At 40.3% G+C, this 27,273-nt stretch overlaps 2 protein-coding genes and 1 pseudogene across 2 annotated transcripts; 1 reads left to right on the plus strand and 2 right to left on the minus strand.

Annotated features, from left to right (window-relative positions):
• Positions 1 to 2,532: 2,532 nt before the first annotated feature.
• On the minus strand, positions 2,533 to 12,262 carry LOC102781831 (interferon-induced protein 44-like). The gene is made up of 9 exons (XM_006808356.2): positions 12,241 to 12,262; positions 11,971 to 12,133; positions 9,886 to 10,374; positions 6,363 to 6,411; positions 5,913 to 6,108; positions 5,677 to 5,829; positions 5,405 to 5,576; positions 3,957 to 4,057; positions 2,533 to 3,857 (listed from the first exon to the last, which is right to left on the minus strand). Exons 2-9 carry the CDS (start codon positions 12,122 to 12,124, stop codon positions 3,663 to 3,665), a joined length of 1,509 nt encoding a protein of 502 aa, XP_006808419.2. The 5' UTR covers positions 12,125 to 12,133; positions 12,241 to 12,262; the 3' UTR covers positions 2,533 to 3,662.
• A 2,019-nt stretch (positions 12,263 to 14,281) lies between these two features.
• Positions 14,282 to 15,803, minus strand: LOC148098614 (uncharacterized). Its single transcript, XM_087852297.1, has 4 exons — positions 15,637 to 15,803; positions 15,372 to 15,527; positions 14,872 to 14,964; positions 14,282 to 14,667 (listed from the first exon to the last, which is right to left on the minus strand). The coding sequence occupies exons 2-4, from the start codon at positions 15,474 to 15,476 to the stop codon at positions 14,344 to 14,346; spliced, it is 522 nt and encodes a 173-aa protein (XP_087708423.1). The 5' UTR covers positions 15,477 to 15,527; positions 15,637 to 15,803; the 3' UTR covers positions 14,282 to 14,343.
• A 10,697-nt stretch (positions 15,804 to 26,500) lies between these two features.
• LOC148098615 (uncharacterized) lies at positions 26,501 to 27,273 on the plus strand (annotated as a pseudogene).

Raw genomic sequence — 27,273 nt, forward strand, 5'->3', positions numbered from 1 at the left:
ATATTAACATTTGTATTACAGTGATTGTTATAACCTCATGTTAATCTTCTATCTACAGGTGTCAAAAGTAGTCAACAAGTTCATGTTGAAGTGAAGTTCATAATAATACAGGTTTTGTTTGTAGACGATTGTGAAGACGCAGGCTCTGGGCGGAGCCAGGGGTTGAACAGATCTAACATGACAATTAAATTGATTTCATTCCCTAACACAGGATAACAAGACTGGAGCAACGACACTGGATAGGAGAAAGTCTGATACTTTCTAAGATATGAGGTCACTAACCTTTTCTTTTAATTTTCTAGCTTCATTGAATGGACACATGTTAGAATTAGAAATGGCTAATTTGTTTATGTCTTTTATTAGAATGAGTGGTTTTAATCATTTTTATACATATCTTGCAAAATGTGCTTATAATGAGTTGGCACTCGGTTTTTTGAAGGTCATAAGCTTCGTTCGGCGAGAGTCCGGACTGATAAAGTGTAAGAAATGCCTTGAGTGCAGCAGGCTAAATGCAAACACGCTTACACACACATACACTAAATTAGGATAAGTCCTTGGGACATTCTGAATATTCTAAACAAATTCTGAATCACCAAAAGATCAGTAGACAGCAACATTAGATTGTTAGAGCTGGGAAGAGAGGTGTTTTGGTTTTCTGTCTCTTACAGAGAAAGGAACAGACACCAGACGAGGTCACAGATATACGAGGATCCTTGGCAGCAGAGACAGACACGGTGACTGCGGAAACATCAACTGGGTTCAAGTGTCATGGCATTTTGGGCTCCAGTTAGTCACCTCAAAAGGATGGATCCCATAAACACAGCAATAACCATGAAGGGGTTGACGGAAATCCAGGAACACCACACCAACGACGTTCGAGAGGCTGTTGGTCATAAGGAGAACACCTTTCTGTTCCTTTTCCTGGGGAACACAGCTGTGATCCCAGAATACACAGATCATTGTTTGAAATCGGGGCAGAATAATCCCCTGATCTGTGCAACGACTGAAGGGTTGTCTAACCCCTGATGTTGAAGAAAGAAGAGCAGAGGATCACCCGACTGGAAGACACTGGTGCCTACAGCAATAAAATAAAGGTTAAAAGCTCCTCGGACAGAGGTTCTAGTCTGAGTACGTTTGGAGGGTATAAGGTAGCACCGAAATAAAGCTGTGGGAGAACTGGGGAGTGATGGGAGTATCATCTGTACCTACTGTTGTTGTTGTAATAAAAGTTTTTCTTGCATCTGAACTGCGCAAACACAGAGGTCATCTCACATATGGTTCACCCAACAGGGGGACAAAGGGCCTCAGGAGTAAGGAGAAATGAACCCGGCAACACTGGATTGCAGGGTGTAAGTGAGCTCTTTAAGTCTAAAGAGCTCATCAGGGGGAATTGTCGGATTATGATATTACTTTATGCCATGTTAGACCCCTAATTAAAGATTGTGAATTATTATGTAGTTTTAGTTTGCATTATGCTCCTGAATTAGAAGAAGGTGATAACTATTACATTTGGTAAACTGAGTTGCATTACATTAGACTGCTGATTTATTGTGAATGAATGATATTGTTTTATGATGCATTATACTGCTGAGTTATAAGAAATATTGTTCACAGAAAGTCATCACCTTATTTGTCTGATTAGAAGAGAACAGAGCATACTGCCCCATCTCATCAGGAGCAGATAAACAGGGAGCCAAGGTCGTAGCTTAGGCGCTGTGTGAGAAAGAATGTGAATGTTTAGGCTTTTATGATTAGGTGGGGGCCACTAGAGGCTATAAGAGTTTGATCAAGGCTCCACCATTTTGAGATCTGATGCTGTCTGTTGTATGGTGTCCATCTCCCACGCGTGTGATCATTAAATCATCGTTTGACTTGACCCGGCCGGACCAGTGTGGTTATTTTGGTTTTCCTCTTGTATCCATCCCCAATATTTGAATCCGTAACACTATAAATTAGGTAGTGAGTACACAGAAAGTGTGCTTCGGATGAAGCACGTGAAGATTATACTGTGAAAAAAAGAATGTATTTAAAAGTTGTTAATTAAACTGCTAAGCAAATAAGCTACTCAGAAACACCACTGTGTTTGAGCAGGAACAGGAAGCGATACTATACCACAGAGCGAGCGAACACCAAGTGACCCAAGAACCAAGTCGTTTTGTATTCATACAACAACATGAGTCATCTCACAAAGAAGCATAAACATTGCTGTTTCACATCACCTTTATTATCTCAAGACAACAATACGTATCATTAAGTTGCAGTTTTTCCAAATTACTCTCAAATAGACAATTTACGCAAAGAGCCAACACTCTTTACTCTTTGCCTTTATGAACTCTTTACACAGTTTCAAGCACACTGTCACAGAACGGAACGGAAAAGGCAACCACGTGAACAAGAAATATCAATTTAACCCTGGAGAACCCATGGGGTCTAATCTGACCCCATGGTTTCCCTAGTAAACCAATGGGGTCGGATCTGACCCCATGGGTTCTCCAGGGTTAAATTGATATTTCTTGTTCACGTGGTTGCCTTTTCCGTTGATAACTAAAGCAACTAACTGTTTGAACCATTCAGGAGTTTCAGCAGTGGCATAAAAACCTCCTCTCTGCACCTTTCTTGTGGTCTTCATCTGTGCTCCTAATGATCTCTGTCCACCTCATCAAACAACCATGTCATTTCATCTTCTTGCTAGACGTATTTTTCAGTCCTCTCACTGGGAGGCCATTTGGTGATTCAACTGGAGGAAATGATTCAATATCATGAAACGGGGGAAAATAGATGCTAACTGAACATCACTGAATTCCATTTGTTTTCTATTTCAGCAACTGCTTCATTGTATAAGTCTAGCTGGTTGGTCTGTGGCAAAGCTGGAGAATGCTCCTTGTGTATTTTGTGTATGACACTGATATTTTAATTTCCAACATGTGTTTGTTTTGAAGTTACTTTGTAGCTGATGGTTATTGATGCTGAGAAGACAGCTTCCAGTTTATAACCTCCACTAACTCACAGTTCATTTGAATGTTGCACAAGCAGGTGGTGAAGCAGGTTACAGGGATGTTGTGTAGTTTACAGCTGGTTGTAACACCACAGTCCTGTTACACAGGGAGGGACTGTTCCTATGCTGGACTCCAACATTGTTATTTTTGAAAGTAATTTCTAAACATACATGTATCAGTCCTTTAGAATAATTTGTCCAAACACCCAATGCTAAACTGTAGCATCTGGAAAAATATAATGCGGTAGTTGATAACATAATGTTTTAGTTTGTCGAACATATAAATTGTGATGAAATATCTTACTAAATGAACCAAGGTGAAAAATACATGTATGATGATAAATAACTGCCTTAAAGATGATAATGTAAAAGCATTCAGTGACAGCAAACTGGACATTTTACAGTGAAGTACATAATCAAAAGTTAAGGACCAGTGCAACAACTCTCTTAGGCCAGAAAATGGACATCAGGTTACATGGGACACAGCATCCTCTAGTATATTGGATTGTCAAAATAGATCTTCAAGGAAGAGGATAATTCCTGCCCTCCAGCTAAATGTATTAACAAAATAAGCTAGTACTCTATAGATGACCTGCAGGAAAATGAACAAATTTGAGGGATATCGGATTCTTTGCAAAGCTTATTATACGTACTTCCTAAATTATTCCTACTCTTTGGTTTGTATGTTGCTCATTCGGTCACTGAGCTCATCAAAGTAATTATCAACAAAGCGAAGCATCTGAATGACGGCGCTGAGCAACAGGATGTCACAATTCATGTCCAACTCCAGCTCCTCGCTGTAGTTCCTCACTGGAACAACACAGGACAACGGCACACCGAGCCGAGAGCTGATCTCCTGCATCTGTATGACAGAACACGAGAAAATAAAGTATTACTACCCTCATATAAAACGTTTATTACTAACTAAAAAAAGTGGTTAAAAAAAGGTAAAAACCCTAACCACATCTTTTATGTAGCCACTCTTATACACGTTTCTCACATCCTCTTTCACCAGTGGGCAGGCTTCATCTACTTTAGTGAGGAGGACCAGCTGAGGAATACCTAGAAACAAAGTGAGCAGGAATATCATTTCCAAAATGATCTAGATGTTTGGATGGATTTTTAGCGGAATATCAGAATTTTAAGGTTGCCTTTCTTTAATACTTCCAATATGGTGAATGGTATTTAGAGATTCAGATCACCCTGAAAACATTACACGATTCTGTGGTGGAAGTCACTGCATGGGCACAGGAACACTTTGTAAAAATATTTTAAGTGAAGAAATGCAAAGGAAAACTTTAACTATATAAAAAATGTGAAACACTTCTACTTCTTCTATAAAAGATAAACTGGAGTGAAGTTGAAAGTTGCTGTAATGGTCCAGGGTCTTTTGCCCAGAGTTATGTGGGGTCTGAGTTTTGAAGTTCTGTTTAACCATCTTTGAGTCATCAAGTTTACGTTTCATTTATTCTTCTGAACTCTGAAATCTCTCGTAGGTTGAGTTTAGTATTTCCACTGTTTCGTAGTTTTGTTAATCATGTTTGTAGTTCCAAGTGCTTTGTTTAATTTTGTTTCCTTTCATGTCCAGTCTGTCTTAGTCTTGTCTGTGCATCCTCCCAAGTGTCCCCTGTATATACTCAGTGAAATCTGAATCTTTGTATTCTGTACTTTTAGTCAGATTTTGACAGTCACTCTTCTTCTCTTATATTTAGTTAGTTTTTTCTCCATTTATACCCATCTTCCTGTATCATTTACCTTGTATATAGTCTATTCATGTGTGCATTGTTGAGTTGTTGTTTCCATTTAGTTATTTCCCTTCTTGTTTCCTCTGATTTGTTCCTGTTTCATCTTTTTGTTTCTCCTTATGAAGTGAGTTGTCTCTTTGTTTACTCTGTTGTCTCTGTCATGTTAGTGTGTTTAACGCCTGGTCCTTGTCTTCCACTGCTTCCTGTTTTATTTTGGTGAGTTCATGTCCCTCGTCTGTTGTCTTAAGTTTTACTTCCTTTGTCTCATCAGTTGTTATTCAGTTCATCTCATGTGTCTCCACTTCCCTAATCACCCTTTAGTGTATATATTATCTATCTCCCTCTATCTTTCTTCAATGTCTGTGTCAGTTTCCTAGTGGTTTTTCCAATGTAGCTTTCAGTTCCCATTTTGTACTTTTGCCTTTATTTTTGTACTTTTGCAATCAGACTCAATAAAGTCTCATTTTGCATCAAGCTCATTCCTGTCTGCTGGTGTTGTCTGCATCGGGGTTGTCAGTCCACATGACTGAGTCCGCACATTTTGCAAACTCATGACAGTTGCTCAGTAGTGTGTGGCTATTTTTCCCCCATGCGGGGAAAAAACTGGTAACTGCACATGTATAAATATCTTTGTTGCAGAGAAGCGAGACTCAGTTGTACTGACCCATTAAGTTGACCTTTCTGCGGATAGAGTCTAGCTTCTCCTCCAGTCCTGTGGGCATGATGGAGACCTTACAGGTATCAATAACATAGACCACACAGTGGATCTTGTCCTTAAGTCCAGGAGATGTGCGATAGCTGTGGGCCTCAGGATGCAGAGGAGCTGAAGGGTTGAACTAAATGACACATTTGGGGAGAAACAGAGACACAGTTTGAGCCGACTGCTGACAAATCAGTGTTTTATACATTCAATACCTCGCTGATGTAATGTAGCACCTGATAACAGTCTGGCAGGTGACCTTTGAGGATGCTGCTGAGGTCATCAATGTCAAGCCCCGCCCCTTTGCTCTCCTCCAGTCCCATGGTATCACACAAGATTATTGGCAGAGGTTTCCCTTCACGCCCAGCTTTCACAGAGTAGGAGCGAAACTGTTTACAGTACAATGAGAATGAGTGACAGACCACTGAAATCAGTCACAATAAGTGGAAATCATCAGACAGCAGACACAGACCTGTGTGGTGAGGCTGGTGGAGGAGGAGCCAGATATGGCCTGGCTGGTGACGTGGCCTCTGAATACAGAGTTGACAGAGTTAAATAAGCTGGACTTTCCAGCTCCAACTGGTCCAATGAGCAAAACTCGAGACTGGGTCACAGAGCTGACTGTGGGTTTGTAGCTTTTAATGCTCTCAATCAGTTCTGTCCTCTTCCTGTACAAAATAATGAGATATATAAATTTTCCATTTTGTGGAAGTTGTTTTGACTGTGACAGTAATGTTTAGTGTACAGGGAAAACAAAACATGGTAATCACAGTTGCAAGTAAACATGGGAAACAGTGTTGCATAGTATTTTGCATGGATGCTATCATAATCTTAAATACTTTGTAGAGTATGACATTCAAATATAGCAGCTTGCTTGTTGTGCATAACCCATCAGGCAGAATGGTGGCTCTGGCAGACTTACGTAGATTCCCAGATGACAGTCCTCCATGGCCTCTCAAGTTCAGTGCTTTCTTAAAGATAAAACATAAATAATAAAGCAGTTTTATTATTATTATTATTATGTTATTGAATTTAATAAAAACATTACAACTCTATAGATCTTCTGGTTTACTGTTGTTTAAACATGAGAAAATATAAGATTATCATTATTATGCATATGAGAATCAAAGAATCACAGAGAATTTTTTAATACTGGAGGGATTAATTACGGAGCCCCGCAGGGGACATGGGAGAAAAAAAAGAATTAAGACGGACTTTTGCGAGATCTCGCAAAAACTTTTGTGAGATGTCGCAAAACAAACTCGGGATCTCGCAAAAGTTTTAGCCGCATTCTTCGGAGGCCGCCAGCTCAAAGCCGACCGGGAGGTCGAGGCACGATGTGCCGGGAAAGCGGTGTTCCTCCCGGCTGTAGCAGGTCTCGACCTCCCGTTAGCTTCGAGATAGTGGGTGTCAGATCTCCAAAAACGTCGGAGCACTTTTGCAAATATGGGATGTCTTGTAAACCGAGCAGGTATCTGACATTTACACAACTACATTCACGCCTCAAAATATCTTAAAAGTGTATTTTGTGACCCAGAAAGAGTAATATTACAACTAAGTAGCTGCCGCCATTGTTGGAATTCAACTTTTGCGAAATCTCGCAAAACTTTTGCGAGATCCTGAGTTTGTTTTGCGAGATCTCGCAAAGGTTTTGCGAGATCTCGCAAAAGTCCGTCTTAATTTTTTTTTCTCCCATGTCCCCTGCGGGGCGCCGTACTTAATAAACTTTTTTATCTTGAGTTTCTTTAGAGTGTATTGTGATGTGTTGCCTTTTGAGATCTTTTACCTTACAACATTTTGTCAACCAGCTTCAATTTAAGTGATTTCATTATTCAGCAGGTCTGTTACTAATTATGCTTGGATGTTACCATATTGTACTTTTTGTACGGTGACTAGGGATGGGTATTGATAAGATTTTCACGATTCCGATTCCATTTTCGATTCTGTTTAACGATTCGATTCTTTATCGATTCTCTTATCGATTCTTTTTTAAAACAAAGGAGAACACTAAGGTCGAATAGCTTAGAACTTTGTTTTATATCTTCTCTTTGAACAAGATAGAAATTTAGGAGTAACATGGCCTTACAAACCCAACAGTGAGATCTTAAGAGATCCAGCCTGTGGCTCTTCAATGGGGTGTCATGGGGTCCCCAGGGAAAAAAATTGTAAATGTAAAATAATAAAATAAATATTCTTCTGTAGCAATTACAAAGTATAACATAAATTATTCTGTAGAAATTACACAAGAATATCCAGTAATGTCCCTGCCTACAATTAAACACATTCACTTACCGAAAATCGGGGGCATCTGCTGTGGCAAATGGGTGCAAGCCTTTGACCACAAACTTAGTCACTGCTCGGCAGTAGCGGTTTTAGATACGGGCAACACGGGCGGTTGCCCGGGGCGGCACCATGGTGGGGGGCGGCATCACGGGCATTGGCAAAAAAAAGAAAAAAAAAATGCTCGTACACTGACCCGACGTCAGCCAGCGCATATTGGGAATGGCACAGGCACCGATCGGTTTTCTATCGCTCATTTGCTGGGAGTAAGGGCGCCCTCTGTTTGCGAGGTGCGCCTGCTGCTTGCGGCACAGGGAGGAGAGGGCGGGGCGGCGGGGGATTCTCTGACCGGCTGGAGCAACATCTAATAACCAACTTGCAAAATAAAACAAAATAAATACAAACCAACAAACACAAAAACACCAGACATTATGATACAGACTTATAATTTGCACCGATATTTTTTTGAAATTCTAATTCGAAAAAGTGAGCGCGAGAGCCCTCGGTGCGGCTGCTCGCTGCGGAAGTCAAAGTAAACTTTATTGTCATCTCCGCTACAGTCCAGTATATAGAGACGAGACGACGAGGCTCCAGTTACAGCAGTGGAAGTAAACAAACAATATATATAAGAAGAGTAAGAAAATAAATATACACTTTAGGACTCGGGGTAAAGGGATCAATAACAATTTAAAATTTACAGTTTGATGATTTAAAGTCTCACACACAACCCGTCGAAAGGGGAATGGGGCTGGCTGCTTCCAAATAGAGCGCATTTCATTTATAATGTTGTAAATCCAAGCCCATTATGTATTGATGATTTGAATCCTGGGTTGTGTGAAATTTCAGAAATGCACCCTAGACAAAGTGAATCTGTGAACTAAGGTGTCAGTGTGTTAGATCATGTTGTGGTGATCCTTGGGTTGAGGGATGGGTGTTGGGTGGGATGAGTGCAAAATTAAAACCAGTGGAAGATGGACAAGAAAAGTTCAAAGCCATCAGGTCCTCAGTTTAGAAAAAGGAGAAAAGAAGAGGAAGAGAAACGAGAAAAAGATACAGGTAAGCAGATGTGTCATTGGATAATGGCAGGTCATCCTGAAACAATCAGAATCAGAATACTTTATTAATCCCTAAGGAAATTATGTGCGTTAAAGTTGCTCCAAGAAGAAATGGTAAAAATAGTAACAGTAACAGACTAAACTCCAAACAATACATTATGTTACAGATTTTAATATTAATTAGTCATTGTCAATTGTTGATTTGTCCTGTTCTCATTGTATGACGAATTATGATGGCTCTTTGGTAGCCGTTTGCATACTATGCATACTCTCTCTCTCTATATGTGTGTGTGTACAACAGCTTTATGTTAATGTACAATCCTTAATATGTTTTGTCTGTGTGTGTGTGTGTGTGTGTGTGTGTGTGTGTGTGTGTGTGTGTGTGTGTGTGTGTGTGTGTGTGTGGTGGTGGTGGGGGGGGGCACCAGAGGGAGGGCGCCAAACAGGCTAGGACCGCCACTGCTTGGTGACATTCGTCTATCCTGGCCTGAAAGGAGACGCTACCGGTAGACTGCAGCGACAACTGCCAGCATCTGTCATCATGGTCACCTAAATGCACAGTAATCGCAGGTTTTGTAATAAGGCAGATCGCGCTAACATAATATGCACTCTTAGTTGATTATTTACCTGCCGCATTAACGGGAGAGGACGTGCAAACGTTACCGCTGCTGCTGGGTTGAGATTCACGAGTCCGGAGCGGAATTAAAATCACGACATTCATTTAAGGTCATCGTGTGTTTTGTGAGCAAATGCTTTTGCATATTCGTAGTGTTTCCTCCCTTAAATGAAATATCTACTTTGCAAGTATTGCAAGTTTCCCTGTTGTCATCCGTTCTCGTAAAGTGTAATCAAAGTTTTGAGCGTTTGAGCCGCCATGTTTCCTGCCAGGTAAATGACGCTCCGCAACGTGGTGACGTCATTCGGGGCGACTGGAATCGATAAGGGAATCGTTTGCAAAAATGGCAAACGATTCCAAGGAATTGAAACAGTGGGAACCGGTTCTCAACAAGAACCGGTTTTCGATACCCATCCCTAACAGTGACACATCAAATTTATCAACACTAACCTGCAACAGCTAATTGACTATGTGGCTTCTTATGTTGAACTTACCCTCCACTTGGTAGACTTCACACTCAGTCAGGTTGAGGTCATTTCCATGCATCTGTGCAGGAGTGAAATTGTAATAATTTCCTGGATTGCTATGCACTACTGCTTGGCTTCCATTGACAAGAACCAGTGCTTCTCCAAAATAAGGCCCAGAGTTAGCTATCATTCTCACTGCATGTGCAGTACTAGTAACTGGATATTTAAGGAGCTTTTCACCATTGAAGGTAAAAAGAAAAGCCTGATCATCATTCACGTACTGCCCAGACTGACTAAAAGGTTGTTTGGTGTAGCCTCCAAACACAAAACCAGAGTTGTTGTAGCCCACAGACACAGTGGGAGAGCGGTTGTCACATCTTTGGTGAAATGCTGCACCGGTGAAGCCGTGGATGCTGGCCTTGTACAGCAGCTGTAGTTTGACTCTTCCCAGCTGAGCGCAGATTGTTCTCTGCTGGCTTTGTGTTAGCTTGCTGTTCATATTGGACACGTGGTTGTCTGAGAAATCAATAAAAAAACACATACACACACCACATGAGCTTTAGGTCATTAGTAGCATTTCACACTGTTCTTGATTAGAATTGGCCTACTTTTACTTTCTCCTTTTGCATTTGTTGATCAGAACTTACTCTGTACTTTCAAATATAGGTATTATCTTAGCTGCTATCATTCAGGGGCATAATATATATTTTCACAAGATAGAAGCAGAGTTGGCAAAAGTACAGACATTCTGTACTTAAGTAGAAGTACAGTTACTAATGTTAAAAATACTCCAGTAAAAGTTGAAGTGCTGATTCAATTTCTTTACTCAAGTAAAAGTGAAAAAGTACCAGCTCTGAAATGTACTCAGAATAATAAAGGAAAAGTAGCTCTTTGGTGGATGTGTCTACCAGCTATTTTTGTGCAAAGCTAACTGAACCTTGTGCTGTATTAATGTAATAATAGCATAACATTAGTAGATGTGAATACAAACTTTATTACAGTCTAAACCTCAATTTGAATAAATGTATTCAGCTTAAATTGGTTATGTAGAAGATAAATAGAGAAAAAAAGCGACTTTGCCTCTAAAGAGGAAAATGAATATGGAAGAGGTTAAAGTGGATTCAGCAGTTGGGGAAACTCTAAAATCAGTTTTAATTGCTCAGTGTGGGGGGAAAAAAAATCAAAACTCACAATCATTTCTATTGAGAGCTACAGTAGATTTTCTTAGTGTGCAGGCTGTTATCAGCTGACCTGCTGCTCTCTGTGGATTTTTACACCTGAATTCAACCAGATGTAAGAAGATGTTTCATGAGTTGTTCTGGCTGATTTCCATCCTCTACACTGACAGTATTCTGTTTAAACTAACTTTAAACCCATCACAGTACAGCAAACTAACCTGTGTATCCTCATGTACAGACCCAATATCTGATTTAGAATAGAATTGAAGGCTCGCAATGATGTGAAATAATAATTCCGCTCAAAAGCCATAAAACAAAACTAAGCCTGTTTTGAAAATGGAAGGCGTAGAAAGTACAAATATTTGTTTAAAATTGTAGGAACTTAAATTAAAAGGTTTTCAGAAAAAAACCCACTCAAATAAAGTACTGATAGGCTACCTGAAAATTCTATTTAAATACAGTAACAAAGTAGAAGTCATTCTTCAGTCAAAACTGCCCCCCATTTCACCTTAAAAATTTAACATTTAAAAACAACGTGCATTCTTTATTTCCTTCAGATGTTTGTTTCTTGAAAGAACCAGATGTGTGTTGCTACTTTGGTCTGAACAAAATAAAATAAATGAGGTGACATAACGATGTCATAAGTTTCGATTTCCAGACAGACTGGCATAAGGATGATCACACAATGTTTCTAAAACTATTTCTCCCACTCCATCAGAAATCCTTGAACACATTATTCTTAAAGCTTTTAGAATATTGCATACATTTCACTATATGAAAAAGGCGGTGAACTTAGCAATAGCTACTAAATCTAATCAAGTACATCACAATAGTTAACTCTAGTTGTCCTTTCGGGACAACTAGAGTTAAGAAAAGTCTTTCAGTCAAAATTTTAAATTAAATTAATAAAGCTCTTTAACATTTCCACTTTTACCTCCTGTTCCAGACGGATGAGGGAATGTGAGGGATCGCTGTCCTTGCTGTAAACGCAGGTGTGGCAAGGTAGTTATTCCCAGCAGAATTTGTTTCCCGTGCGTCGGGAGCGCACACTGGGCACGGAGAGCGAATCCATTTGACTCCGCCTCCATTTCAACCAACTAGACGTGAAAGTAGTGATGTTTTAATTTAGCGAGAAAGTGAAAGATGAGACACATTACATAATCGTTCAGTTTGTCGGTTATAACAGAAAATTATACATTCCCACTTTCTCACGTGGTATCACACGGGATGAGAGTTTCACCTAGAAAGAGGATAATCAGTTCCGTGTAAACTCGATTCATATAAAATTTAACTTTCATTTCTGCTTTCCAAAGAACTTAAACTGAAAGTGTCCAACTGGAAGATGTCTTATAATAAAACACGGTGTCTGATGTTTTTATTGCATTTCATTTCAAAACAAATACAACATGAGCCATTAGTTAAGCTCATATAAGATACACTTCCTCTGAACTTTTCGTGTGAAGTCTGATCTTCTTCCCATCTGTGTGTTATGATCCGAGTGAGCGATAGGAAATTCTGCTTTAGTTTACTTCGGATCCCTTTGTTATGCCCTTTATACTTTTGTCTCTCTCCATTTCTTTAAAATGATACATTTCACCGGATTGATAATAAAACTTTAACTCTCATTTCTGCTTTCCAAAGAACTTAAACTGAAAGTGTCCAACTAGAAGATATCTTAAGCATCTTCTAGTTGGACACAGTATCTATAAAACACCGTGTCCAATGTTTTTATTGCATTTTAGTTCATTTCACCGGATTGATAATAATAATAACAATCTCAAGAACAAGAAGCACAGTACCACAGCATGTTGTTACATGGCAGAATCATAACTTTCTGTTTCCTGGTAGACCACACCCAGCTTATAAACTTTGCTTGTCCACGAATTATTTACCACATTTGTACTGGTTGCAGGCATTTTTTAAAAAAAAGATGTCTCCTCTGCAGGTTTCAATCAGTGAACAATAATTAAGCTATTATTCATTAATTAACTACCAATAAACTATATCAAAAGGAAAATGACATTCATAATCTAATCATAATCAAATTTATAAATGTATCAATGACATGCATCTCTTTAATAATTTCAGTTTTACCTCCTGTTATAGAGAGCTGAGGAAAAAAGAGAAGAGATCACATTCACTGCAGATGTCATCAGGGGGCTGGGTCTGTGACCCAACATATTTAGGTTTATTTGGCATTGCTGATTTAGAATATTAAAATAATGTCTGTGTGTTATTCTTAGTTAAGGGAGCAGTTGAGCTATTTTGTATTTTTTGATTACTTATGAGATAATGTTAAGTTCTAGTATTATTATTAGTTTGTCTTAGTTGAGTTTTGGTTTATGTTTCTTCTATGTCTCCTTTTTTATGAGTCCTGTTTTCTGTGTGAGTCTGTAGACTTCCCTGTGTTTAGGTCTTGCCCCTTCTGTTGTTCAGTGATGTCTTTGCCTCCCGTCATCTCCCCTGGGTGTCATGTAAACGGCCATCAAGAAGATGAAAAATGGAAAAGCAACTGGACCAGATGATATCCCAGACGATATCCCAACCAAAGTCTGGAAGCTTCTCGGACGACTGGGAGCAGCCACCCTGACAGAATTGTTCAACAACATTATCAGCACAGGGGAAGTCCCGAAGGTCTGTACAACCAGCATCACCATACCCATATGTAAGAACAAAGGGGATGCAGCCAAATGTTCAAATTATCGTCCTATCCGCCTACTATACACTGTAAGAAGTCATCTATAGAATTTACCCAATAAATCTGAGGTAACAATTTGCATTGACTTTTTTGGGGTAGATTTAGTTCAATATATTGTGTATAAAATAGCTTCAATAAAAAGCTATGAAATACTGGGTAAAATTGGGTAAAATTTACCCCATATTTATGTATACATTCAACAGCTACTTACTCATTGAAATTAGGTAAAATTATTAAAATTATTTCTTGTTCGCTAGTTGGTAATACCTGATAATTACTAATAAAATTTAATTATTATCAGTTGATAAACATTACCTATTCATATAAGGTAAAATGTACCCCCCAAAAAAGATATTCAAATGGTTCATCATCTCAATGTTTTTATTCCATAAAAACACAGAATAAAGTGCAACACAACAGCTAATGCAGACAACACTTTCAAAGGCCACTTAGTCCATTTTAAAAGCCAAAAGCACATACAGAAACTCTACAAGGTTGTTTCTTTGCATGTACGTTATCAAACATATGTATAGATAGAACAGAACACTAACACCAACATTCAATAGTTTGTGTGCTTCCTGTCAGAAGAAAAATTACAGCTCCATCAAGCTATGTCTGGACAAAAGATCCTCTGGGAACAAGAGGGGAAATGTGTGTGCATTGCATAAGCTTATTTTTGAGGCTGTGGACCTTTTTCAGTTCCAAAAACAGTTTTTTAAAAGTATTAAATGTGTTCTGCAGCTCCTTCAGATATTCGAGGTTGAGGGCATATATCAGTCCCATCAGCAGTACACATGCCTTTGTTCGGCTTCCACATCCCTCCATCACTTGGTTTCCCTCAATCACAATGGACACATCTGATGGATCCTCCTCAGCCATGATGTTGTGGATCACGATCACCTTCATCATATTGTCTGTGTAATCCTCACATTCCTTCGTGTTAAAAAGAAAGAAAGAAAAAGCATACACACATTTTATTTTATTTAAGATGCTTTTTCAATACATTTCAGTTGATCTAAAGAGGGGAGTGGACAGAAGATGAATGGAGAAAGGGAGAACAGGGGATAGGAGAGGACAGGAGAGAAGAACATTAGGATCCCTTGAGTTAATAAGTAATCTGTTATCAATATGACATACCTGGCAGTCATGAAAAAGATCTTCTTGTCTTTCCCCGAGGTAGCTAATGAGGCAGCAGATAATGACATCCCTTTTCTTCTCAATGCTCTGTGTCTGTAGGGAGATACAATTTAGTGAAAAGACTAAGTCGAGTGATTTACTTACATTAAGACTGAATTAAAAACAAAAACGTGGCTGATGTCTATCTCCAGCTTTCAACAGGTGAGAGGCTGGGTACACCCTGGAAAGTCAATCACAAGGCAACATAGAGACAGACAGGATAAACAACCATGCACGCACACACTCAAACCTAAGGACAATTTAGAGAGACCAATTAACCTAACAGTAATGTTTTCTGACTGTGGGAGGAAGAGTACCCATGGGGAACCCACACATGCACAGGGAGAACATGCAAACTCCATGCATAAAGACCCTGGGCCGGGATTCGAACCCAGGACCTTCTTGCTACCCACTGCAGCCCTCCATAATTACATATTTGTGAAAAAAGTCAAATAACATACGTCATTCAAAGTGTCCAGCAGAGGTCTCATCTTGGAACCAGCAGCTCCTCCTTTGGCACGCATAAGCTGCAAAAGACCTGGTGTGTACTCATCAAGTTTCAGCATGAATGTCTCCACCAAAGAAACTGTGGTGATGCGTCTGAACTCTTCGATGAGCTAATAAGTAAGGGGACAAAAAAAATGACATTTCAAATGACAGACCAGATCTCATAGTTATAACACGAATGATTTTTGGTGGGAAGGAAAAGTTATCACACATACATACCTGAGCCTCAGTGAATAATGCTGGCCACCTTTCTTTTAACTCACCCACAGAGGGGGTGCTTTTTTTTTTTTTAACCTCTGCTTTTTTTTGTCTTTTTTACATTCTTTGAAGGCACTGCATCAGCTGGATGCTTCCTTTTTAAGGCATTAATTTCAATTTCCGGGTAAGAAAATTTTCGAGATCTTAGCTTGGCACGGTAATTGTGCATCTTGTTTTTTATGCGCTGCTGCCAGCCATATAAGCCGGCAAATGATCCTGGCTCCTTAAGACACGGAAACTTTGAAACCAAGGCTTCAGCCACTGAGAGGATCTGCTGATTGGTTGGATAAGCAGTGAACGAAAAAATTACTTTTGCAAGGTCTTGCATTATTGCTGATTTAACACTGGCATCCATGAAAGGTCTTCCAGTGTTGCAATATGAGTTGTTTGCCTCAGCGAGGGTTAGTTGTATGTCTCGGGAAAACTCTGGTACTTGAAATGGCACTGGCCATGCAGCAGGGCGACATGAATCAGGGAGAATGATGGTGTCACTGGAACTTGATGTTGCGTAGTCGGACACCTGTGAGGGTGCATCATGATTGGCAGGGCAGATGTCCATTTCAGTAGTACTTGCAGGATGGGTGCTCACTGAAGTCGAAGAGTTCAATGTAGACGATGACCCTGATTCACATACTGGTTGTAAGTCAAGGGTGATTACTGGCTCTTTAAGGATCACTTTAACAGTGGCCTTGTCATACAAGTCAGCAGTTGAGATGACACTGAAAAACTGATTGTCAAAGTCTTTGTCTTGGTATAGCACTCCAAATTCTCCCTGCAACTGGAAAATTTCAGTAATTATAGAAACAAGATCTTCCACTGTATTAGGAATTCCTGTTGGAAGTGTCAACTTTTGAATGCTGTGTTCTTCTAAAATGACTCTTAACTGGACTGCCATTGTTGTTTGGTTTGTGTTTCCTCAGCTGTAGAGACAGAGAAAGAAAAGAAATTGAAACAGGTTATTAATAGTTGATAAGCTTACATGCATATATTTTCTTCATTATCTTCTGCCAGAGAAATAAAAGCAGAGATTTAGTTCAGTAAAATTTTGAATAAATAATTTTTGATTGTCATTTTAAGAAGAGGGAGATAAGGGAAGAAGAATAGAGGAGAGTTAAGTATGCATCACATGTTTCCATTTTCTTTTTCAATGTTATATGTATTGTTCCTGTTAAATAAACATTACAATAAACAAATAAGAAAGGACGCATGCCCATATAGTTGTTGGTAAAATAATTTTTTTTTTCAATAATTTCAATAAGTGCACAAACATTTCATATAACAGAAATAATCAACCCATTACACTTACTCTGATGTGCAAATGAAGTGTTTAAGGGACACCATACGGCCATCTGCTGTATTGTATGCAGCCATGGGGTATGTTTATTTCAGTTCAGAATGTTTAAGGATTTCTGTCTCTCCTGTGGGCTCTACTTTGAAACTCCTCAGGTGTTCACAGTACCAGCCTCTAAGCAACTTCAGAACAAAGACAGGAGTTCTGTGCACAATGATTATTTGATGGATTTCTGCAAAGTCAGGTCTGTTGAGCCAAACGGCAGCATCATGCCAATATTATAGTCTATGCCTAAAATGGTTGCTTTATTTGTCATGTTCACAAAGTCTTCCCTGGGGAACTTCCTTGCAAAGGACTCCTTAATGCTGTCTTTTAGAACATCGACTGCCACTTGAGTCTTCTGGGACACTGACAGTGCTGGCCTTTGGTGGTTGTAATTGTGGGTATGATACACAATCATCGATTGGTGTTTTCTTGCCATTGTCATGAGGATGTTTCTAAAACACCCAGTCTGCCTCACAATCCTTTTAAAGAATCGATGTTTGGCTTCAAATCGCATAGTCCAGAAATGTACAAGTGGCCTGTAAACAGTTGTAAGCAAAGGATAGTGCTCGAGAAAGTGATGTTTTGGTCTCAGTGTCTCCTCTGGGAACACTTCTAAATATCTGTTCTGAGATCTTACTTTGCATGTATCCTATTGTGTGATCTGTGTGGAGAGGAGCCATGACAAGCTCAACAACATCTTTCAGGGTCATCAAAACCTCCCAAGCAGGCTCATCTTCAGGTACTTTGTCACCAATCATGAGTGGTATCATTCTCAACAAACACCAGTTTTCGTGTGCATTACCTCCTACACTTTTTCATGCTGTGAAATTTGGGGCAATTGGTTGTGGACAGTTTGTTTTGTCACTCCATTTGTAAGGAAAGCAACGGATGGAATGGTAGAGCAGCTCAAGAGATATGTATTTCTTCCTGATTAACACATCAAGACAGAGTGATATTTCCACAGGTACAATCCCTTCAAGCAAATCATGCAAAACATCTGGGGGATAACGTGATGTAGCATGAAAGTGACTGAGTCTGTCTGAGATTGGACACTGTCTTTTAACTCCACAGTGGTGAGCTTCTGCAGGATCAGACAGTGCTGCTTTGACATGGATGGCATAGTTGGACTTAGTCCGTAGAGGAAACAGTCCTTCTCCTACTTCCTGCTCCTGGATCTGTGACCTTTCGCCAATGCAAAAGCGACAGAAATGTGAAGCTGAAAAGCTTTCAACAAACCTGCCTATTGAGTGAGCGCCAAGATTGTCAGCGATTACAGCAAGTGCAGTGCACTTTGCCCAGACTTGAAACAAAAATACCATTATCTTCAAAGGACTTCAAATCTTTGAGCAGTGGGTCCAAACCTTTTGCATAACCAAACTGGTTGACATCATTTGCCTTGCATAAAATGGTTAAGTAAATGGAAGTCAGTGTAGATCTTAATGTGGCAGGTATGTCTGCAAACACCCAATACACAGCTGTGACTTTATGCTTTTTGCGGGATCTTCCCAGAGGGTTGCATATCTCAAAGTCATCTATATAAAGGATGAGTGGGAGTTTAAGTTCGTCTTCACATAAAAAGCTGTTTTCTCTTAGTAAAGATCCATCATTAAATGATTTGTATTCCGAAGACACATCAGATGGCCTTTTGTTTTGTAATATTGTGTTTTGAATGTGTCTGTTGTCCACAAGTTGAGATAATAATGGGAGGATTGGTATATACTGAAATGTTTTATTATCTGTACTATAAAGTATGTACTCAACAGGTTCAGTCAATGAGAGATGCTCCTTTCTAAATTGCTCTCTCCTGAACTGACTGCTTAAAGGCCCTTCCACTCTTAAAGCAGCACAGACAGGGCTTAGCCGGCAAAGGTCTATGACCAGTTCTGAAATCACTGAGTCTTCCAATGTACAACCTCAAAGTGCTCAGAATTATTTCTTTAATGACGGGACCAGATGCAGATGCTGTAAGGAAATGAAGTTCCTCTACTAGTTCGTCAATGCATGAATTGGAGACATTGAAAATGCTCTCCATTTTCAGGAGGAGTAGCCCCACTTTCTTAGTAATAATTTTGTTTAAGTCCTCATCCTCCTCAAGGATTGAGCCACATTCATTGTCATCGTCAACAATGTCACATTCTTCGTCCGGGTTGTTTTGGTATTGATGAAGAACATTAGTCTTGAAATCTTCCAAGGAATGTGGGTTGTGTTTTCTACTCTTGTGGCTGTGGAATGTTGTATATTTGTTAACCTTATAATCACAATCCTCAAAAACACATGGCACAGTTTCAAACCTTTTTAGATGGCCACCAAGATGTTCAAAAAACTGCCTCTCACTGTCAAAAGAGCATGAATTACAGACAATGCACGTGAACGAAAGGATGTTGCCTGGCTGGGATGACTGTGAATGATGCCTTGACAAATGTGTCCTTAATGCACCCCATGTCTTGACAGTGCAAGGGCAATCTGCATGAAGGCAGGGTATGGAGTGGACTAGACCAAAATGCCCATGTATTAGCCTGATGTGTTTCAACAGGTCTGATATTTTTATGGTTGTGAAGTTGCAAAACTTGCATTTCCAGTTCATTTTCCCATAACTGAGGGCTTTGGTTAAGATTAACCACATTTTTAAGGTCAATGTGATTCATTTCATTTAGAAACTTGCATACCTGTAAAGGATACACCGGGGGTGGGGACGTGGGTGGGTGCGTCAGCCCTAGAACTGGTAGCAGAGTCGTCTATCAGTGAGTCTCTGCTTGTAAAGGACACACGTGAGGACCTGAAAAAGAGGGCAAATAGTGAGTGTCCACATACACAGATTCTTCATGCAACAAAAATAAGAAAATACATTACACAAAAGAAATTTTCAGACATGTACCTGGTTACAAGTTATTTATCTAACCTCAAAATTTATCTGAGTCTCTTTAATGAAGGTAGAAATTAAACATAAGGTGAATATTCTTCTTCAGTTTTTCTTTGCTCCTCTTATCTGAGAAGTCTGTCTGTCTGTTATACTTAACATGGGTCTGTTATGCAGAAATAACAGATTGTGTACTTACCTCACTAAAATAAAGGCATTGCAATTGCATAGATTAATATTCATGCTTCATGGAATTAGCTTCATAGATCATATTCATAGATGTAATATGCTTCATAGAACATGCCGTATTTCTCCAAATTATAGCCCAGACATATAATATGCAAAATTAATTTGGACCCCAGGTGTTTAAAAGAACAAGGTTGCTATATGTGGCCCGCTGAATAATTGGGGAAGTATGATTATGAAAACAATTATTAAGCACTGACGTTCTAACACTACCCAATATAATATAAAATCAATTCAAAAATATTTTACTTGATCCCACAACTCCAAAAAAAAACAAACTTAGGTGCAGCAACAGTGGGTATTTTCACACATACTAGTGGGATACAGTAGTGCTTTGTTTTATTTTTTAACATCTGCCATTTCAATATTTTAGAAAAAGCTAGCATTGACTAGTTTTTAAACTTAAAACAGGCAGTCAGACAGTCATGCACAGGCCTGGACTGGGACAACATTTCAGGCTGGGAGCTTTACCCCCCTGCTTTTATTTTGGTGTGACACCCTGGGGAACTTCAGCTACTTTCTGTCAGAGACCGTTGGCAACACTGATGGTCTCATGAGACGCCCTCCCTCTCTCAGACATACTTGTCCCGCCCCGTGAGCGAGTATCTTAATCATCAGTAAGTAGGAGAGACTTTCTATCCAATCAGAGGTGAGGAAGGCGGGACCTGCCCCTACTTACTGATGAGTAAGATACTGTTTAACCACACATCAATAAATACAATTAATTCAAACTCTCAGAGCAGTCTTTGTTTTTTACTGATCGTTTCACGTTGGCTTTATTTGTTTTGCTGCTGAAAAATCTCCCTATAGCTCATGAGTTCATGATGCTGCTCTGTCCCAGTGTTTCCCCGCAGTGCGAACAGCTGAGCGGATTATGAAGCAGATACGGGAGCAAAGCTGTATCTGCATGACAGAACAAGCGACTACTGCCGCGCACATTTTTAAATACAAGCAAGCATGCTTCAGAGCTTTTTCAGGAAGTTCTGGTGCTGTTAAAACAAAGCAGCACCAGAGAGTCCTTTCAGTGAGCTCTCCAGGATGATGAGCTACAGTGAAGATCAATGGGGAGATGCAGACGGATGCAACAGCTGTTTTTTAAGAGTTTTAAAACACGACTGTTGGGAATAATCTGCCCAGTGTTCATAGAATCTCAAAGACATACAGGATTTAAGTTTGTTTACCGGTTTTATGTGTTGACCCAGTGTTACGCCCCAGTCTAGGGGTACAGGAACGCAACATAAGTTTGAAAAGATTGCCCTGCCCTGGGGTCCGTTCTTCGTACCTCGCTAAGTTAGCTGGATTTGATTGTTGACGATTCCGCGTGATCTTGGATCGTTCGGTTCTCCGAAGCTCATCCGGGACTTGCTGTCATAGCAACAGATCCGTAAGCGTAAACCTGCTTGGGAGCAGGCTTACTTTATGTAAACAGGATTAGATCGCGGCCACTCAGGTATGTCCGCTTCATTTATAAGAAAGCAACAGCGATATTTTTCCACTGTTTTTCCATAAATAAATATTATCAATGTAACTAAAGATAATGCAGTATTTTATTATTTTATTGATTTCATACAGGTACATACAGGTCATTTCCTAAAAAAAGGGAAATGTACTATTAATCATTCTATTTCATGTATTTGATTATTTCAGATGTAATTCATATTTTAGAGTAGTAATAGTAAATTACTTCGTGTAATCAAGATGAGAGACCACGGCTATAAAAGCGAAGGTGGATTTGGGAAGTCTGTCGCAGCCATGTCCTGTCCGTTTGTACACGAGCAACCCATTGCGGAAGGTGCAAGATTGATAAGGAGAGTTTTCAGAATTCAGCGTATATTGCGGGATAGACAGGATCCTTTAGCTCAGCGCGACAGTGTGCTCATAGAGAGATATCGAGTTACACAATACACACACACACACACACACACACACACACACACACACACACATATATATATATATATATATATATATCCCAACTTACTGTGCATGCTTCAGTCACCCCTTGCATGGGAACAGGTAAAAGTGATGGAGTGTTATGTAAAACTAAACACAAAAAACCCCACAATGTCAATAAATGTCAAAGTACAAAAAGCATTTTAATTAAGGCAACAACCAAATATTTTACATTGTACAAATAGAATTATGAGCTCATTTACCAGTTATGAAGGTGCTGCTGCTACTGCACCCCGGCTGCTGGTCTAAGGAAGAGCTGCCCCCAGGGATGCCCTCAACAATGGGTCTGGTGGCATTCAACCCTAGGGCCAGCTCCTCTGCCGGGGTGTGACGAGGGGGTGCAGGACCACCACCTGTCTTTTTTTGCTCTGCCCTTTTCTTGGTTGCTGTTATAAACAAACAAACAGATTATTTCAGGGTTTCTTTTCAAGAGACTAAAAGCAATATAAGTGATAAATATTACCATTCTGTAGAATATTCTTATATTTCACTTTTACTTGTTCCCATGTTCTAGTGGGTCCTGTTGTGGCTCTAATGTGAAAGAGGATATAATGTAATATAATATAATGTGATATAATATAATATAATATAATGTAATATAATATAATAAATTACTTACAAGTTTAATTTGTCAGCAACTTTCTGCCAGCCCTCTCTCCTTGCTTTTGCAGCCTTTGCAGTGTTCCCTTGCGTTTTAACTAAACTCTGAAACTCCTGAAATCCCTCAATCAAGAGTTCTTGTTCTGCTGCCGAAAAATACTGAGCGTGCTCCTTCGACATTTTCGCCGACCAATCAAAGGGTTGCCGATCAATGTTTCTACTATCAATGCGTAGCCCCTTTTAAGCCACCCAGTGATCTCACATTACTTCATCCAGCTGTACTAATCGTCAACAACAGGTGTGTTCGGAGAACCGGAATAGCGAGCTCAAAGTTGGCGAGATGATTTGATCTTGGATGTGTCATTTGATCTTGGATGTAGTAAGCGAGGTACGAAGAATGGACCCCAGGTCCCCAAAACCGTACACAGAGGGAAAACCAATTTCTTAGTGAACGGTGGTTTATTTTTCTACACCGCAAAATGAAGCTCGGGGGTGAACAAAGGCCAAAATAACAAACAAAACCAGCTAAGTCAGGAGGAGGTGCTATCTAAAACCCTATGTGAAATCAAAAACCAAACGAAAGACAAGCGCTACACCTAACTCCCTAACTGAGATAAACAGGAGAAAACAGTGCAAGGGAAAACAATAAGGCAGCTCACCCCTTCTGTTCCAGTGCTATTTACAATGTGCTATTGTCAAGAGATTTATTCTAAAGACACTTCTTCAGCTAAGAATCTAAAGGTAGAAACACACAGACGCTGCAGTTTTTACTTGCAAGGGCATGATCACAGAACGCTCACACCAGAGTGGGGGCCCTGTGATGTGCGCTTTGTTCCTGCACTTGCCTTTATTTATATACAAAAGTAATACAACAGTGAATACGTCTATTCATTAACAGAGGAATGTTAGTATGTAGGGAGTGAAGATAAAAGTGGTTCAGGTGTATGTGTGTGTGTGTGTTATTCTGAAGGACGTGGCCCCTCTTCTTGAAGATAAGAGCATCCAGCTCCCCTCTTCCTGGCAGGAGTGAAATGATAACAGCTTGCTCAGCTATTATCACTGTGAGAAAGAATTTATAAAGCAAGTCTTGATTCCAACAACAGTCTAAGTCATAAAAGGGTCATCATGCAGTATTCTATAATATACAAACTTATATCACTAAAAGATTATACTGACTACTAAGTACAATTTTATATTGACAGCTATTTACAATGAAAACTAATGTACACACTATATACAGAACTCAGAAAGTCGCAAAAGTCACAGGCACAAATGTCACAGGTTTTGGAGGCCAGGGTCAGGTCTGCTGCTGCTGTCAGTGGCTGCCCCGGGACAACTGCTGGTGAGGGATTTTGAATGAGACCACATGACCAGGGGACCAGTCAGCAGCCGTCAGCTCATCCACTCAGGGACCTGCAAAGACTTAAAGACACAGACAAAGAAACAGCCACCAAAACAGATTATGGCCAGGGCCATAACACCCAGAAGCAGAGCCACCACAACTTAAGGATTGCCGCTCTCATTTCTCAAAAAAAAAAAAAAAAAAAATCGTCTGACGTACATTTTCTTTTCCATCAAGGCAAGAAAGTAGTTTGCAAAGACCGTGATTGTAATTATTTGGGGTATCCAAATTCATGTGCTGCATCCTCTCGGGGACGCATTTGTAGACCGATTACGTCACAGCGACGCGCCGAAGGCTGCCCAAATTCATAGGCTCCTCCGAATGCAGCCGACCAATTCCCTCCTTTTCCCCGAATTTGAAGGATGGGTCGGGTGTGTCCTTCGTGGCCCACCATATCCCAAGCTGTGTCCCAAAACGTCGGCTGCATCCTCCGGAGGCTGCATTTGAAGGCCGATTACGTCACAGCCAGGCGCCGAAGACTGTCCCAATTCGTCGACTCCCTCAAATGCGTCCGACCAATGCGTCCTTCATTTCCCCGAATTTGAAGGATAGGTAGGGTGTGTCCTTCGTGGCCCACCATATCCCAGAATTCATAGCGCGGCCCAGCCAAACTCCAGTTTCCGGCAATGGCGGCCGCTACTAAGTTTTAAAATTACTCTTATTATTCTTTCTGGGTCACATAATAAACTTTTACCATATTTTCAGGTGACAATGTGGGTGTGTAAACCTCAAATATCTGCTCGGTTTATCAAAATATTGCATATTTGCAAAAATACTTCGATATGTTTTCGGAGACGTCTGTTACCCAACAGCTCGATAGCTAGCCAAGAGCTCGAGGGTCACTAGAGCCGCGGAGAACGGCCCACATAGCCCGCGAAGGCCGGGTCCTCAGGAGGATTCAGCCCATGAATTTGGACACAACCTCAGTGTTCCGATTACCAGTCCGGGACTGGTCATGCATGCTGACTGATAAAAAGCACACCACGAACACATTTCATTGCAACTTACCGGCAGTTGTCTAGATGGTTAACAGACAGCAACAGATTCAAAGTTTCATTTCAAGTAATGGTGCATTACACAGACCTAAGCAATACAAGTAAAGTGTAATAGCTCATCACGTCAAAAATTACCATTTGCATGCGCTAATATATATTATTCACCCTATGTAAATAGCTTACCTTCACTTCTGTGGTTCGATCGGTTCGACGGAAGCCGAAGAAAAGACCCAGAATTTTCTTGCTGTCCTGCTCAGTCAAAAAGCGCGGTCTGGCGCATGCGCAATTAGGAACATAAGACTCACGGTTTGGGGGTATATTTTACTGCATTTTTTAATGTAATGTTGTTATTCTTAGGAAAAGGGTATAATTAACCCATTACTTTATAATTCCTTGGCTGACTGCAATAATAGAGTAAATTTTATATGATTTGCATAGATTATATATACCTCTCTCCAAAATAGCTTTTATCAGTGTATGTTACACGATGAAAATATTCGAAAGAGTCATTGATGCACGTCTTTGGAAAATCGTCAACGTCACTCCCAGTCAGTGCGGCTTTGTAAAGGGATGCAGAACAACTGACCTCAACTGAGCAGGTCCTAAACACCATGGAGATGCGCATGCTCTGATGGAGCTTGGGAATTACGAGATGGGACCATGGTACGAACGAGGACATACGGAAGTGAGTAGGTGTAGCCCCAAACAAGGAAAAGATGCTCGAGTCCTGCCTGAAGTGGTATGGACACATGAATTGAAGTGATGAGAACTCTGTAGCAAAAACGGCTATGAAGATCGACCCAGGAGGACGCTGGCCTCGAGGCAGACCGAAGAAACAGTGGATGGACAAAATGAAGGAGGACATTAAGACCGTCAATGCATCACCTGAGGATGCCTTGGACTGAACCAAATGGAGAAACCTTTGCTGAAGAGCGGACTCTGCACCAGCGGGAACAACGCCAGGATGAGAGAGAGATATATACTATCAGCCATCAACTTCATCAGTTTCATATTCTTCTAAAAGCAGTTTTCGAAACATCTTTAACTGACTTATGCTTGAAAATTGCTGTAGGTCCACAGGAAAACAGTTCCACAGTTTTACCCCACAAATGATAATACAAAAGGTTTTAACCCTTTTCCGTGCATCTGGACTTCTTTAAGTTGCTTGAAGACGTTTCACCTCTCGTCCGAGAAGCTTCTTCAGTTCTAGGGTCAAATGGTGGAGAGTCCCCGATTTATGCCGCCCTTAACGATCCTCTGCCTAATCACATGAGCCAAGAGGTGAAAACGGGTGTAGTTCACAATCAGCCAAGGTTTCGGGTGAGCTCATTGTGAAACCTAGCCCTACCCTATCATGTGATTTCCTGAGGTCAAATGGCCCAGGATGTGAGTGGGCATTAAGGTGTCTGGGAAGAGATATCAGAACTGGATCATAGATGGCAAACAGTTGGTGTTGTAAGGCACCGCCTCTGTTCAAAGATGGTGAAGGATTAGAATCCTTCACTGCTCACATTAACGCAGTGAATATAAACATGAAGTTGACCAGGGAAGTCACAAAGGATAACTGTTTGCCATTCCTGGACTGTGCCGTGCGCAATGAAGGCAATGGAAACCCCAACACTGAAGTTTAATGGAAGCCCACACACACGGGCCAGTACCTCCTGTTTGACTCCCACAACCCTCTGGAACCTAATCAGGACCCTACAACACCGGGCAGAAAATGTTCCCTCTAAGCCTGGAGGGAAAAAGAGGGAACACACACATGTAAAGGAAGCCCTTAAACCATGTGGTTATCCTAATTGGGCTCCCATCAAGTCAGCAAAGATGCACAGAAAAGAAGATCAGACACCAGTTAGGGAGGATAAGAAAGACAAACACAACAACATTGTCATCCCATATGTAACCGGTTTATCAGAAAAACTCAAGAGAGTCTTCTCCTAGCACAAAATCCCAGTATACTTCAGACCAGCCACTCAGTCACAAACTGGTTCATCCCAAAGACAAAACTAAACACAAACTTAACAACGTAGTATATGCTGTACAGTGCAGTGAAGAATGCTCAGACCTCTAAATTGGAGAGACCAAACAGCCACTTCATAAACATATGGCAAAACATAGAAGAGCCACCTCCACGGGACAAAACCCGGCGGTCCATCTGCATCTAAAGGATAAAGGACACTCTTTCAGAATGCCAATGTTCAAATTTTGA

This window comes from Neolamprologus brichardi, chromosome 15 (genome assembly GCF_056152115.1).
Source record: "Neolamprologus brichardi isolate AB-2024 chromosome 15, ASM5615211v1, whole genome shotgun sequence".
Taxonomy (NCBI): domain Eukaryota; kingdom Metazoa; phylum Chordata; class Actinopteri; order Cichliformes; family Cichlidae; genus Neolamprologus; species Neolamprologus brichardi.